Here is a 14,546-nt window from a genome sequence, read left to right as displayed (position 1 = left end):
TTTCATTTCATCATAAGCACTTTAAGACTGTTGCCAGCACTTATTTGCAGTTTTTCCTGCAGACCTCTTCACTCGGGCTACTGACAGGACAGATGCTGCAATTAATCAAGGCAGAGAAATGGGCATGGTTTCCACACTCCGAGCTGATGAGCCAATCGCAGCAGCGGCGTCGGCATCAGGCCTGGGCCCTGAGTTACCAAATGCTTATTTGAAAAATGGACTAATTGAAAACAAACCGAAATTTAAAAATTCTATCAAGCTGCTATCACAGAAGCGCAGGAGCAGATTCTCGCTGCTAATTTGTAACTAACATTAACTCATGTCTCAGCTGCATGGGGAAAAGGGGAAAAGAGAAACTAAGGCCCTTCTTTGGCCAGTGGATTCACAGCCTATTGTGAAGATATGATAATTATTGTTTGCCTGCCTTCCCTCCCCCGCTCACCATATTATTCAAGGGAGCTCAGCAAACCCCTGGGGACGTCTTGGAAATGAAGCGATTTTGAAGGGAGTAAGAAAGAAGCAGAATCCAGTGCACTGGTGTGTGAGAAGGGGACTGTTATTGAGACAAGTACCAGTTACATGCTGACCTTGTCCAGTATCAACACTGTTTCTTTTGCTTACACACAAGTTACAATGGACTTCCATTCAAATCACTGATAAACAGCACACACGAGAATAATGCCAACATTAATGCTCATATGTCCCTGCAAAGTATTTCCTTCTACGCTCGTAGATTTACTCCAATAAAAACATACAAATTTTATTTTGAATATGTCTGAAAGAACTGAGTGCTATGAATATTTATCAGTTTTATTTTCAATAGCTAAACAAGGAGATGTCGAAACCTTTAAAAAAAATATGGCTTAAATAACTTTTGAAATAAACCGATTCCTTCAAATAAATATTTGTGATTGATAGTTTAATTTTGAACAGCGACACAAAGAAATATATACTTCATACAAAATTATGGCTACTATCATATTAGAGATGGAACGTCTCTGGATTCCACTTCATGGCCCAGCAAAAAATAAAAACCCTAAACATTTAGTGAATTTTTCCCCGACGTTAGCGGAAAACAAATTTTCTAGAGCTCTGTACCAATAAGCATTTATTCTATGGACATTTTCCAGAAGCAGTTGGGTTTGTAAGCAAAAGTACAAAGAAAATGAATCGCTGCTATTGTAACTCATAAAAAAGTATAAAAGAGCAGAAATGCACTATGTGATATAGCAATCCACAGGTCGTTTAACAATGTTTTAATTAAAGCCTCACATATTAAAACTTTACAACAGGTGATATGAAAAATGTACAACATTTTCAGTTTTTTTTCAGGGACTTCTGTACAGCTGGCAAAAATACCTCCGATGCCTCTTTAGTTGGCTTTGGCAGTGCAACAAACTGGCTCTGCTAGTTTTTTCTTTTTTAAACAATGACAGTATCAAGGAGCAGAGTAAAAATACATCAATCCCCAAACCATCTTCCTTGATCCAGAAATTTGTATTTACCATAAAATATCCCCTTTGTTACACAAAATAAAAACATAATTTAATTGTTAAACATCTGAAGTAAAAACAAATAGATTAAAGATGTTTTTTTTTTTTTATGGGGGGGTGCCAGTTATATGCTTTTGGGCAAATCACCTGCAGGGTAGATTACTGGATAAAGGAGGTCTCGTCTCTCCCCACTCTACAAAACATGTACAGCAGATTACAGCTACAGTTTGATGATGTGATTACATAAATGATTTATGGCAGTCTCTGACTCAGTCTGTTCAGTCCTTCATATTTTCAGTTCCCCTTTTTCTTCACGACACCGTCTGCGTGTGCGACATGGGTCTGAATGTGTTCAAACACCACCGGGCCTCCGACGCCTGACTATTTTGATGATTTCCTCTATGCTGTTGTTGCTCAGTTACGTCTGCAAGAGTTGATTGTTAAGAGAGGAAGGTTGGAGTGAAGAAAGTGTCATTATATACTGGCCAGTGTGGGAACAAAGACGTGATGTGTGGGTTCACTGGTTTCCACCTGTGAGTCACTAAGTCCAGGCGACAGCTGATAAAAATCCTTTTGTGTAAACGCATGCAAAATGTACTTTTGCTGCGATGAGCTGACGACTCTGGCCTCATAAATAAAGCTTTATTGTTAAATAAAACAGCGAAAGACGCACGTCTTCCAACATATTGTGTGCCCAGTCAGTTTAAATTGACAACTGAAAGACCTCACAAACAAACAAATAAACAATCGCTGGGCGCTCGCCCCAAACAGGCTTCTGTCACAGCTCAGCCTATTTTATAGACAAAACCCCAGCTAACATGTTTTACTTCCTGTACACGCATGTGCATATCCGTCTATAACAATGGACAAGTTCTTTGTATAACATTCTAAATCTTACACACTTCTTAAGTGCAACTTAGAAAAGCAACGTGGAATGATGCTTTTATTTTTATTCCTGTTCTTTGAGATAGGATTTCCATTTGGCTCAGTAAATGCTGACCTGGGACAGGGCCTGAGCATGGGCCTGGATTTGGGAGGGGTGTGGTTGCTGCTGTGGGGCGGGCTGGGGGCTGCCGAGTGACGCAGACCCTGCCACTGAATGTGGTGTGCCAGGGGAATGCTGGGGTGGGGAACACTGGGACTGGTGCTGTTGTTGCTGATGCTGCTGGATATGTTGAATCTGCTGCTGATGCATTTGATGCTGCAACTGCATATGCTGCATCTGCATCTGCTGCTGCTGCTGCTGCTGCTGTTGTTGCTGCTGCTGTTGCTGCTGCTGCTGCTGTTGCTGCTGCTGCTGAATGTGGTGCTGCTGCAGCTGCTGCTGGAGGTGGTGTTGGAAATGCTGATGCTGCATCTGTTGCTGGATTTGCTGGTGATGCATCTGCTGCTGCTGCATCTGATGGTGCTGAAGGTGCTGCTGCATCTGCTGCTGCTGTTGCTGCTGCTGGAGGTGCTGCATCGCATGCTGCTGCACCGGTTGCATGGGTGGGCTCATCTGAGCTGTGGACTGGGCACCCGCCACCATGCCCCCTCCGGCACCCATCTGGCCAAGCAGCTGCGGTGACATCCCGGAGGACATGTTTGGGTGGGAAACTGTTACGGAGGTCACGATCTGACTTCCTCCCAGTCTCATCTGCAGAGGCTTTGGGGCTATGGCCCTTGGAAGTGCTTGTTGGAGGGCCTGGGATACTGCTGACATGGAGGGGTGCTGGTTGAGGGGTGAAGGCATCACCAGGCCTGGAGACAGGCTGGTGGAGGCCAGGGTCTGCTGCACAGAGCGGATCGTCTGAGCCTCCGCTGATTCTGCTGCGGCCTGGATGAAGAAAGAAATATATTTAGACATAGACAATATTTACAAAGTCAAAACTTTCACATCTGAAGAATGCAAATCCATATATACTGTAACGACACACTGCTTTTTGTAGACCTCAGATTGCATCTGTCATTACCAAAGAACTTTCTACAAATGCATATACAATAAAGACTCTTGAAATTCAATTCACTGCACTGTCTAATTTACACATTTTTCAGGGGGAAAAAAGCAGCAGTTTCTCACCTTGGAAACCAGGCTAGCACGATACGCTGCGAGGGCCTTTAAATATTCTTTCTTGGCAGCTTCTGTTTTGCTTTTGTAAACCTGTAATGACAAAAAGATACGTGTGAATAGACAAATACAGGTTCTTGCCTATTTACTAAGACAACATACGTTTCACACAGTATATAGTTATATAGTGTGCATAAACATAAATACACAGTTGTATTTTGTATCACTGTTCAACTGGTCTGAAGAACAAAAATGTATAATACCTGCTTCTGCTCCTCTCCCAGACCGTCCCACATGGACGCCACGATCTTGGAAACTTCTCCGAAGGTGGCGTTGGGATTCTGTCCCTTGATGGCGGCCTGGGTGTCTCTGAAGAACAGGGCATAAGCCGACACCGGCTTCTGAGGCTCATTGGGATCCTTCTTCTTCTTCTTCTTAGGAGTCTTGGGCTTCTTTACGGGATCTATGGGAGCTGGCCGTTTCTCACCAATGACCTGCAATAATAGACATTTTTTAGATAAGAAATCTTTTAAAATCTTGGTTCATTACCATACAGCTAAGTCCTCTTCCTCACCCTGTTGCCGTCGTCCTGGTCATCTTCGTTTATGGAGCTGGAGGGCGACGGCGTGGCAGACTTGCTGGCCGGCGGAGACGGGGAGGTGTGGGTGATGTTGGGTCCCCCCATGTTTAGGCTCAACTGTGCGTTAAGTTGGGATTGGTTGATGGTGGTCAGCTGATTCCGTGATATCATGCCGTTGGTGCTGTTCATGTTGATGATGGACTTCATCACCATGGCTGGGTTCTGCTGGTATTGGCGGAGGTGGCCTGGCCCCATGTTCTGTGATACAAATGCAAAGAGAGAAACTAATCAAATAAGGAACATGCACACAGGTCGGATCAGCCTGTGGTGGTCCTGCCTTAGCAGAGGGTGTCTTGTGATTGAAAAGGCCGAAACACCCGATGATGCAATGGTATACGATGATGATGTGTCCCTTACATCTCCTAGTGGTCGCCAACATATACTGGTATATGCTTTCACACTGCTGCACAAAGATTGCTCTGTGCTCACAATGACAGCCTGCTGCCCTGTGTACCAAGATCATGGAGCTGTATCCCTTTACCAGGGAGGAAATCGGGTCATTGGATTCGTTGGATTGTTATGTGGCAGATCACATGTCACAACGTCCTGGGTCTTAAATGTCTCTATTACAGGCCATGATAAATTATCTTGACACCCGAGGAGCCAGCTTTATAAGCCAGTAATAGATGGCTACACAGCTCAGTTGATTCATTTCAAAACTCGATTGTATGGAAATCTGTGACAGTTTTGACTGGCCGCTCCCTGGAGGGACTCACTTCTCCCTGCACTGTGGTACAAACTTCAAATTCCACTGTACAGTCACCGTTTTGTATGTATGCACCTACATGTCAGTTCAGTTTGAGGTGGCCACAAGCATATATGCTTTGGTGTAATGCAACTTTAAAGTTAGAACTGTGAAAGAGGAACCTTTCATAAATCATGTTTGACCACCTAAGAGTGGAAAAAAATACTTCTATATAATCAAATCCATAAATCAACCAGTTGAAGGTATGAAGCTTTAAGAGCTTTGGACGGGTCCCCTCCCCTCTACTGTCGAGGGTAAAATGTAATAACATTTTCAAAATCTCTTGCACTTTTCTCCTGGTAAAAAAACATTAAGTTCTTGAAAGAGTCTTAGAGAAGGTGTAGGAAACGTGTTTGCATTGATTGTGGCGAGGATGAAATTACGAAGCCTGCCAGCTCCCCAGAGGGAAGACTGATCAGAGAGCCCACAGAGCTGACATGGAACAGAGGAAGGGGACGTGAACACAACAGAAAAGGTGATTTGTTCTCCCTGGATACATCCATCTGGTATTCAGCAGCACAAACTCAATCTCTCCCAACATCAACACATCATAAACCCACGCACCTGGCTTTATTGAAAGAACCTTATGAATGCCCGTCTTCCAAAACAATATTGGAACACTGTTTCAGACAGAAACATATTGGATCTACAATCCATTCTCTCTCATATGCCCTGTCTACTGCTTATCATAAACACAATCTATGAAGTGAGAACAGATTCACATTTCATGTGCGAGGAAGATTCTGCGGAAAAAAGGTGGAATGGAAATCGAAGACATATTGTGATTCTTCAAAAAAAAAAAGAAAAAAGAAGAAAAAAGAAAAGGTTGCTTTCTGTTTTCTCACAAATAAAAGCTGCGATAAACAAGCCTGTGACCAAATGACACATATCTGCAACCCGCCACGTTCCAATTGCTATTGTCATCTTCATTACCGCGAACACGGTGGCTCGCAGTTTGCCCTCTGCTCGCTGTGAACATCAAAGACGCACACACAGCTCATTAGTCGTGGCCATCTGTATAATCACACTTCTGCCCAATCCCAACGATGCAGTTTCGACTTAGAGAAATGGCCCGTGCTGCCATTTTGTTTGGAATATGATGATTTCTGTTAAATGCCCTTTGGATGTTAAAAGAAATATGCACTGATGATCAGAGTTAATCTTAAAAAAACATCACATCAAATCCAACAGCATGCTAAATGTTTTATTTCACCACTTATTACTGCAATAACTGGAGTGGCATCACTTTTTTGCTGCTCATGTTACAGAATAGTTACGTCAGTGAAACGCCAGCATTAGCACGTCTGATTCGAATGAAAAGATAATGGCTAAATCTTAAATAACAGCCTTGATTGTGAATATGAATCCGGCACTAGGATGTTTATTTATGTCCCTCTGCCGTCTCATTTGCATTTTGATTGCAGCATTGTCAGCAGTCACAGCAGACATCCAAGCAGATATTTTGATAGTGATCGTAAATCTGCAAGTAAGTCCTTATCTTGAGTACACAGTGGCCAGATGTGCCCTCCACAGTCAGGATTGTGTGTGTGTGTGTGTCTAGGTGTGTCTTTGTGTTTGCACGTCAAACACTAACAAGCTGAAAACTACTCTGCAATCAATAAAGGTCTCTTTTTGTGCAATATTCCCCATTGTGTTGCTTTTAATGTCAAAGCTGAAATAGCTGGCATCAACATAATGTTGTTAACATTACAAGAAGTAAAAAAGAAGAAGAAATGTGCTTGTTTTGTGCATTATTGTCGGCTTCCAAACACTCCACATGTTTTGAAAAGATGAGAAAAGACGACTGACAATGTGTGAAACCTTTTCCACCATAAAACGCAGTTCAATAAACACAGCGGCTGGACTCCGAATGCAGCATTATGCATCCACCGAGTGATACAAATCTCAACACCGTTAGAAACCAGTCTGTTCTTTAAGATATTGGAAATCAGAATTTTTGGGGGGCGAATTTATGAACAGTGGCACTATGTACTAAGCTGTAACAGGCTGAAAAGAATGTTAACAAGTTCAATTTCCATTCAATCAATGCTCGGGCTCTTGGAAATGTTCCATGGCAGGAGAGGGGTAAAATCATCTATATGGTAATTATAAGGATGAATCCCCCAGTAACTTTCGCCAGCATGAAAGGTCAGTCCTATTAAAGATAGTTTATCAGCACTCTGCACATATTCCTTTACTCGGTTCTAAACGGGTACATCATTTTATTTTTTTTTCCTCCCTCCATTTTCTGCAACCTGCTGAAGTCTGTGCTTAAGCCAAATGAGAAAAATGGAATTGTGAATGCCGGTAAAGGCTATAATAGCATGAAGATAAATTGTTTTTCTTTCCCCTGCCCCTGTCTCAGTCAAACACACTTCTCTCTCTTTCTCTCTCTGTGGCGTGCAAACTCAGTACATCTATCTCGCCAACCTCTAACCCCCCACTTATAAACAAATCTCTCTCCCGTTCTCCCCCACCCCTCAGAATGTGAGGCCACGAGGTTCCCTCCCCTCGGTCCACTGCAGCCGCTGACCCACACCTCTCTAAACCATTTCTCCTGATGCATTATGGGTATTTAAAACTTGTCCAACATGACATCATTTCATTTTCGGAGCTGCCCGAGAAAAGTAAATTACAGAATCAATCATGCAGAAGGTCAAGCTGAGTCTTCATTACAAGCATTGCATGCCTGCATGAATATCTTTCATTTCTGACTGACCCAATATGTCACAATGGTTGTCAGTCCAGGGAGAAAAGAAGAAAGAAACGAAGCGAGAGAAAAAAAATCCACTCTCTTAAATTGATGTACAACTCATGTCAGTGCTTCTTGGCTTGGAAGGGAGATAAGAGGGAAGTGAAGAAAAAACATGCTTTCTGCAACAGTGCTCACATTTTCCATTTGATTCAGGATATAGTGGTTTGTGACCAGTCAAAACCGAGGGCATTATACTCACTGGTAATCTCCACTATATCAAAGCATATCAAATCATGTGAACAACAAACTGCAAATGGCTTTTTCAGCCTCACTTTCATCTCATTGCATGGTGCATGCTGCCCAAACGCTGTTCTGTGTTAGACATTAGCATATCTTTGCTGTTGTAAAGCTAATGACATGTGAAGCTGCCATGTTTGTAATGAAAAATATATAATGTGTCACCTCATTTCGGTAAACCTAATAAGACAGCAGGGCTCGTATCTCCTAAATATTGATTTCAACGTGTAATACAACTGGTTGACGACTGCAGGTTTCGAATCCAATCACGGAGGACACGGAGCTCAGTGCATCCTTACATGTGTCGAGAAAAAAACCCTAAAAAGTGGCGAAGGCACCAGGTGTTTTTGGAAATAGAAGCTAGAGACCCTCGCTGTGCAGCGCGGAGAAAATCGAGGAGAGATTGTGAATAAAGCAATACTGGCAGCTCTAACTCCAGTACTATTTGGCACTATTGAGACTCAATCACAGATCAGGAGGACACATGCTGGGAGACAAAAATGAGAGTCAGAAGCTTGTTAGGAGAGCAGATTAAATAAATAATGACTTCAGATTCAGGGCTTGCCAGGCACGTTGCAGTTGAGAAAATGTACTTCTCTTTGTAGGAGCCCAGCATCTGTGGCCAATTTGCCAGACATACGCTGAACGTTATAGGGGGACAGGAATTAGCAGAACACTTGGCAGCGCAATGACATGGAAGAAGCTTTTGAAAATAGCCCAGGTATATTCACTGGTTGGGTTTCTCATTAAGTTCTGATAAGAAGACAGGCGTTCACACACGCTAAATGTTCTCCAACAGCAGACGCGCGCACAGAGAAAGAAAACCAGGACAAGTGTATGGGAAATATGAGCATGGTGGCTTGATGAAAAATGTAATTGCAATAGTGCACGGTTTATTTGTTTGCCCCTGCAGCCATAACAAATAACACAGAATGTAATCATGTATATAAGGTTGTCATCCCTTTATCAGTGCGCTGACAAAATGACAAAACACCCCTCTTAGGGCCTCCGTAAATCATTGTCTCTGTCTATAGAATGTGCTGCAAAAAATGCACTGTTACTTATCTCGTTTAAAAAGTTGCGTTCTCTTTTCAAGATAAACCTGCAGATGAATAGAATTTCTAGAGGCATTGTCGCAAGACTTTTGGGGATCAATCCCATTTACGGGAAAAATGAAGGGCCACCACGAGCCTTCCCGCGGTACAATGTGCGATGACTGATAACGAGTGAGTGGTGTGCCAACGACAATGCCACAAGGCAAGGAGCAGAAACCCATATTCTCTCCCTCAGTTTTTAATAGAGTCTCTGCACAATCAGAGACATGAGCCATGCAAATGGTGTTAAAGAGGAATAATGTTTGAGAATCAAATCTAATCCTCCAGCAAGTCGTGAGAAAAGTCGGGAATGTAATTGTGTCAAGGTTCTGTTTCTTCCAGATGTAGAAAGCTTAACTGACCATGAAATGAAAATTCTTTAGGCAAAAGCCTTGTGGGGCTCACTTACTGTATGCGGCAGAGATATTTTAAAAGCTGCAATTATTTTACATGCCAGGAGCATGGGAGCAGGCAAAAGAGCCGTAAAATTTTTATAGCCTCTTCCCATATGGAATGTAAATAAATATCTCTAATATCAGTGTGATTCAACAAATGTGTTAAAGAGAAGAGAGAGGAACATAGTTTGAACATAGTTCATTTATTCACACAGTTATAATGATCACCTCTTCTGAGCTTCGTGGTTCACCAAGCAAATTCAACATCACTATCATCATCTCTCCGCTCATACCTTTGTCCTTTTCGTTTCTTTTCTCCTAAATGAATCTTCCGTTTTTCTAATAGCTCTGTAAGACAACTAGTCAGCCAGTGACATTTCCATTTTTCCTCTTCAATGCCTCCATGATTGTGGCATTTGAAAATGCCTTTCCAACCCCGAGACAACAATCTCACAATCTATGGCACATAACAGTATCAACATAAAGAGAGTGATTACTTTGTCTACTGCTCGGTGTTTGACCGTCTGTGCCAGTGAAAACGAGGATTAAGCCAACAACGCAAATGTCCTGTCAATTCTAAAGTGGATTTTTTTGCAAATCAAACTTTTCCCGATGCGTTTGGGCTTCTCGTACACACCCAAACTGCGTTTTAAGTCATGAAAACCTCTTTCAAAGTGTAAATTTGCTTTGTGTTTCTATAGCACTTTGGGCCATGCACCAGAAAGGTCTTAGAAACAGATATCAAATAAATACAGGCAAAGATATAAGTAAAAAATTGATGAGCTACCCATCGGTGTAGTCGACTTCATTGCTACCTACTGGCCAGACATCCTTGTTTAAGTGTTTGTTGACATACAAATACAAATACAAGGCGAATCCTGAACTCCACAAAAAGCATGTATCTTTTCTGAAGGCCTCATGAGACATTGGACAGAACCATGCATCAGCATCTACAGCACCAAAACAAAAAACTTCCTCGGGCATCATGAATTAAATATGAGCATGTGAAACGGGGGCACTTTTGGGTCCCATTTTCACTGTCCTTCTGCGGCTGAATGTGCTTTGTGCTCCAACACCTGTGATCTATTCACATCTGCTCACCTTACAGAGGAGGATCAGCCATGCTATGTGTGCTTTTTGCTTAAAAAAAAGATACTCCCAGTAAGTAACATAATATCATGACATTTACTCAATGTGATCATATACCTTCTGTGTAGTAAACAAGGCCAGATGCTGTGCCAGATGCACTGACAACAGGCGGCGTACACAAACTGTGAAGGTGACATCATGGTTCAGTAAAAGGGCTCATTTAAGGACTTAATGCTTCTGGCATCATGGGTCTCGAGTAGTATATACTTATATATCATATCTTTGAGTTTGGTTCCCACATCTGGAGCTGCAGCTACGAGTAGGACCCATGCTGGTGCTGTGCAAGTGCAGGATCTTGTGTGTTGACAAATGAGGATTTCTCTAGTCGCAGGGAATAGATAGACTTCTTGATTTATTAGTTGTATAAATGCATGGGACTGCTCACCACAGGTTGCCCGGTATTGACAGACATGCCTTCCTGGTCCATCATGTTGCGTGAGATGGTAATGGAGGGCAGGTCCAGGCTCTGAGGGGGGAACTGGGGGATTAATGGACCCCTGTGTGGACCTGGGGGCTCCGGCATCGCTGGGAAAGGTGAGTCCACATCCGATAGACCCAGACTAGACTCAGTCTCTGGTGGAGGTGTAATGGGAGGAATTTCAAACTCCTCGTCCCCCAAACTGGGCGTATGGAAAGTCTGAAAAGAAGGAAGGAAAAGGAAAGTCATGAAATCCACAAACACAGTGCATTCACTGAGGTGGGCCTTATGCAACATGCCGGAAGGAAACCTTTGGGGATTAAATCAGGCAACTTTGTTTAAGAGAGGGAATGTTTTAGTGGAGTGGTAATAGACTGTGTGGAAGTGCACTAAGATGTAACATTTACTAAACCTATTAAAGTCCACTTTGAGTAAAAAGAAGGAAAAAAAGGCAAGAGGAAGAGGACGTCAAAAGCAAAAATATCAAGCAGCAATCACAGGAGAGGGAGGATACATGATAAAAGCCCTTAATCTTGGGGATGGAAGATGTTGGGTTGAAGTGCAGTGAAAATACACGTCACAGGGAGATGGGTTTAAAGAACATTTTCAAAGATTATTACGCTTGGCCAGAAGTGTTTCTTTTTGTTCCCCTTGCTTGCACCCTTAAATCTGCTCATCAAACAGCCTAATCCTTCTGCCTTTCGAATTAAAGCTTTTGGTCACACTTAATTTGCTTATGTGCCTTCTTGGAGATGGGACTGTTCACCTACTTGGGTCTTGTCATCAGTACATTGCATTAAGCCAGACTCTGGAAAGCCAATACATTCATATCTTCACAATGACCACACTGCAGGTCCATGTAAAATGCAGTCCAACACAGGGCCAAGCAGCGGGCGATCCGGGGCGCCGGGCTTGGCTGCTGCTGCTAAGTCACTGAAAACCTCTTCAAAGCACATAGGTCTCTTACTAAATGTGATATGGTTTGAACTGCTAGCACAGCTTGGCATTCTGCTTGAAAGCATAGTGGTATAGTGCTAAAGAAAATCATACTAAACACCCAGTGCTGTTGAAAATCCTGTTAGAAGCAGGGACAGAACGCAGCTTTGCTTCGGGACTGTTTCAGGTTGATGACAAACAATGCTTCCTTGTCTTCATATCACTTTTACAGCAGTGTTTAAGACCTGCCTCTGGCGACCTCATCAGCAGTTTCTCACTCTTAACAAAATCTGACAACATTACAGCACATGCAAAGCAGCATAGTCCGGCTTGTCACGTACGAATCAAACTCCTTCCCCAGCAGAGGTGAGGATCTACAAGTCTCAAAGGAAACTACACTCAACAACAGAGCTAACCAGGCCTGTCTCCTTCAGCTCTGTCTCTCTGTCTCCGCTAGTGGGTTGAATAACAGAAGGGAGACAACGGAGGGAATATGCCAACACAGCCCTTGATTAGGGAGTATTAATGTTCTTCTTGCTTGCTTTAGCACACAGACACTTGAAACTAATTCATTGCCTAGTCAGGGCAGCTGTCTTGACAAGCGCTGATGAATTCCTGTGGCAGAGGCGGCTAATAGAGTTTTCATTCCTCCCTCTTCCTTCTCTCTTCCGGCTGCCTACCACTGTCTCACTTTTCAGTGCTTGTTTCGCAGCTAGAGAATCAGTTCTCCTTTCAGAAGGAGCTACGGTCATATTCATCACCCCTGGCCTCTGGCTCGCAGAGTGCAGAATAAATCACGAGAACCCTCAGTAGGAACGATTTGCTCCGAGTCCTCTGTTGTCATATTGTGCGACTCAAAAGCCTCTGGAACTTAGCTGACAATGATGCCTGTACAACAGCATGTGAATAAAAACCAAAGATTCTAATGTTAAGTTAACAAAACCAATCTGTCATGGATATAGAGATCAGGTAGCACATGAAAAGGATGAGGGCTCGTCCATCATCTCGGTCTTCATTCATCTTTTTTTAAACTTCTCCTGTGGAGCAGGGTCAATCCCCACACCAGCCTTGAGCTCTACCATTCAGTCTCCAACAGTACCAGCCATTCCTCAGTCTCCTCTTGTTTATTGCAGTCAGACAAACAGCAATTGACCACATTTCCCACATGAGCCTATGCAGGGGTGCTTCTGAAGAGAAAAATATCACCATGGATACTATTTGCTGAAGTAGGTTTCCTGTAGTGTCGCTCTGTCTACGGTAAATCAGGTCAGAACCACTGTATATAGGCCACTGGATCCTATAGGCTGGTCCACCAAGGCCTGAATTATAGAGCCAACCCAGAGATTTGAGATAAACGTCAAAGAAGAAGAAGGTTGGATGAAATAAGCTCCACTTTTGTAGGAGAGAATCAAAAGCATTAGTGTGACCTTTAAGTGAAACACAGACATGTGCTTGGAGCCGAGGAATGCTGGTTCAGGGGCCGATAAACAGTAGGCTACAGAAAGAGGAGGATAGAGGAAGAAAAACATTGAATCATCCGATCACTATCAAGGATTGTGCTTGTATGCTTTGCCTCTCTTTGTTAAAAACGATACAAATTAACAATCTGCACCAGGGCCACTGATAAAGGAGACATGGCGTTTGTGTCTCATTTGGGGGCACAGCATATGTCAGCAGTCAGCGAAGAAAAGGCCCTCTCCCCGGGGAAGAGGTGCCAGATTTTACTGGAACCCACAGAGTGTTACATTGTTGCACACTGTCTGGTGTCATTTCACATAAAGCCAGTCTAATTCTGCACCAGGAGCAGCTTAGGGGGCTCTGATCGGAGATTAAGAGATGCACAATCCACTTTCTTTGCATCAGCAGCCTGATTATCCATTTAAATTGTTCTGAAAAGCTCAGCAGAGCCAAGTGCCAAGCCAGATGCTGGATTGGGATGTGCAGACATGTACAGAGAGAGAGAGAGAGAGAGTAGTATGTATGGGTATTTCCATTGGCAGCCACAGGGTTCAGTGGTATGAGGGCAAAGCAGAGGTGTAGCTGAGGTGTGACGTACCCATCATGAGTGGTCTGAGCAGGTGTGTCCTCACTGCCTATTGGAGGTGGTAAACCTGGACTTTAGTGTGCTGAAATTAATCATGTCTTCAGAACGTGAGGTTACCAGTTAAAAACTGTCTCAGACTATAAATTGTCAGTTGCATGAAAAAGATTATTCTTTATAAGACTAGGATAAGGCTAATACTAACATGGTGGCATGTAGCAGGTACATTTTGCAGGCTAAATATCCAGATGAGTTGGCGACAGCTACAGCCAATCCAAGTGCAAGTTACATATGTTTGCACCAAATTTCATGACATTCCATCCAATAGTCTATCCAAAACTATAAATATGAATCTTAATTCCAAATGCAACAAGACCCATTCCTAGTAAGGATACAAATGATCCAGAAAAGCACAACTTTTGTGCAAAAGGTCTTTACCAGGTCTTCTTGTAAACAGTACAAGTTGACTTATATAGAGTATGTAAACATTGTTTTAACTCTATATACATAACACCTTCAAACAATGTTGACAATAATACAAAAAACACAAGGGGATATAAATTCCCCCTGACATTCTATCCCTTTCCTGCCATGAT

General features: G+C 42.9%; 1 protein-coding gene across 1 annotated transcript in view; it reads right to left on the bottom strand.

Annotated features, from left to right (window-relative positions):
* Positions 1 to 888: 888 nt before the first annotated feature.
* The window catches only part of tox3 (TOX high mobility group box family member 3), a 41,051-nt gene continuing 27,393 nt past the window's right edge, over positions 889 to 14,546 (bottom strand). Inside the window, exons 3-7 of the mRNA XM_035164802.2 lie at positions 10,941 to 11,192; positions 4,115 to 4,378; positions 3,804 to 4,034; positions 3,553 to 3,633; positions 889 to 3,309 (exon numbers count right to left, since the gene is read on the bottom strand). Of these exons, the coding sequence (XP_035020693.1) occupies positions 2,479 to 3,309; positions 3,553 to 3,633; positions 3,804 to 4,034; positions 4,115 to 4,378; positions 10,941 to 11,192 (1,659 nt within the window). The 3' untranslated portion in view covers positions 889 to 2,478. The remainder of the gene's footprint in view (positions 3,310 to 3,552; positions 3,634 to 3,803; positions 4,035 to 4,114; positions 4,379 to 10,940; positions 11,193 to 14,546) is intronic.

Source organism: Hippoglossus stenolepis, chromosome 1, assembly GCF_022539355.2.
Source record: "Hippoglossus stenolepis isolate QCI-W04-F060 chromosome 1, HSTE1.2, whole genome shotgun sequence".
NCBI lineage: Eukaryota > Metazoa > Chordata > Actinopteri > Pleuronectiformes > Pleuronectidae > Hippoglossus > Hippoglossus stenolepis.
Note: the sequence above shows the minus strand (reverse complement) of the source record. Positions and strands in the feature narration are given on the sequence as shown.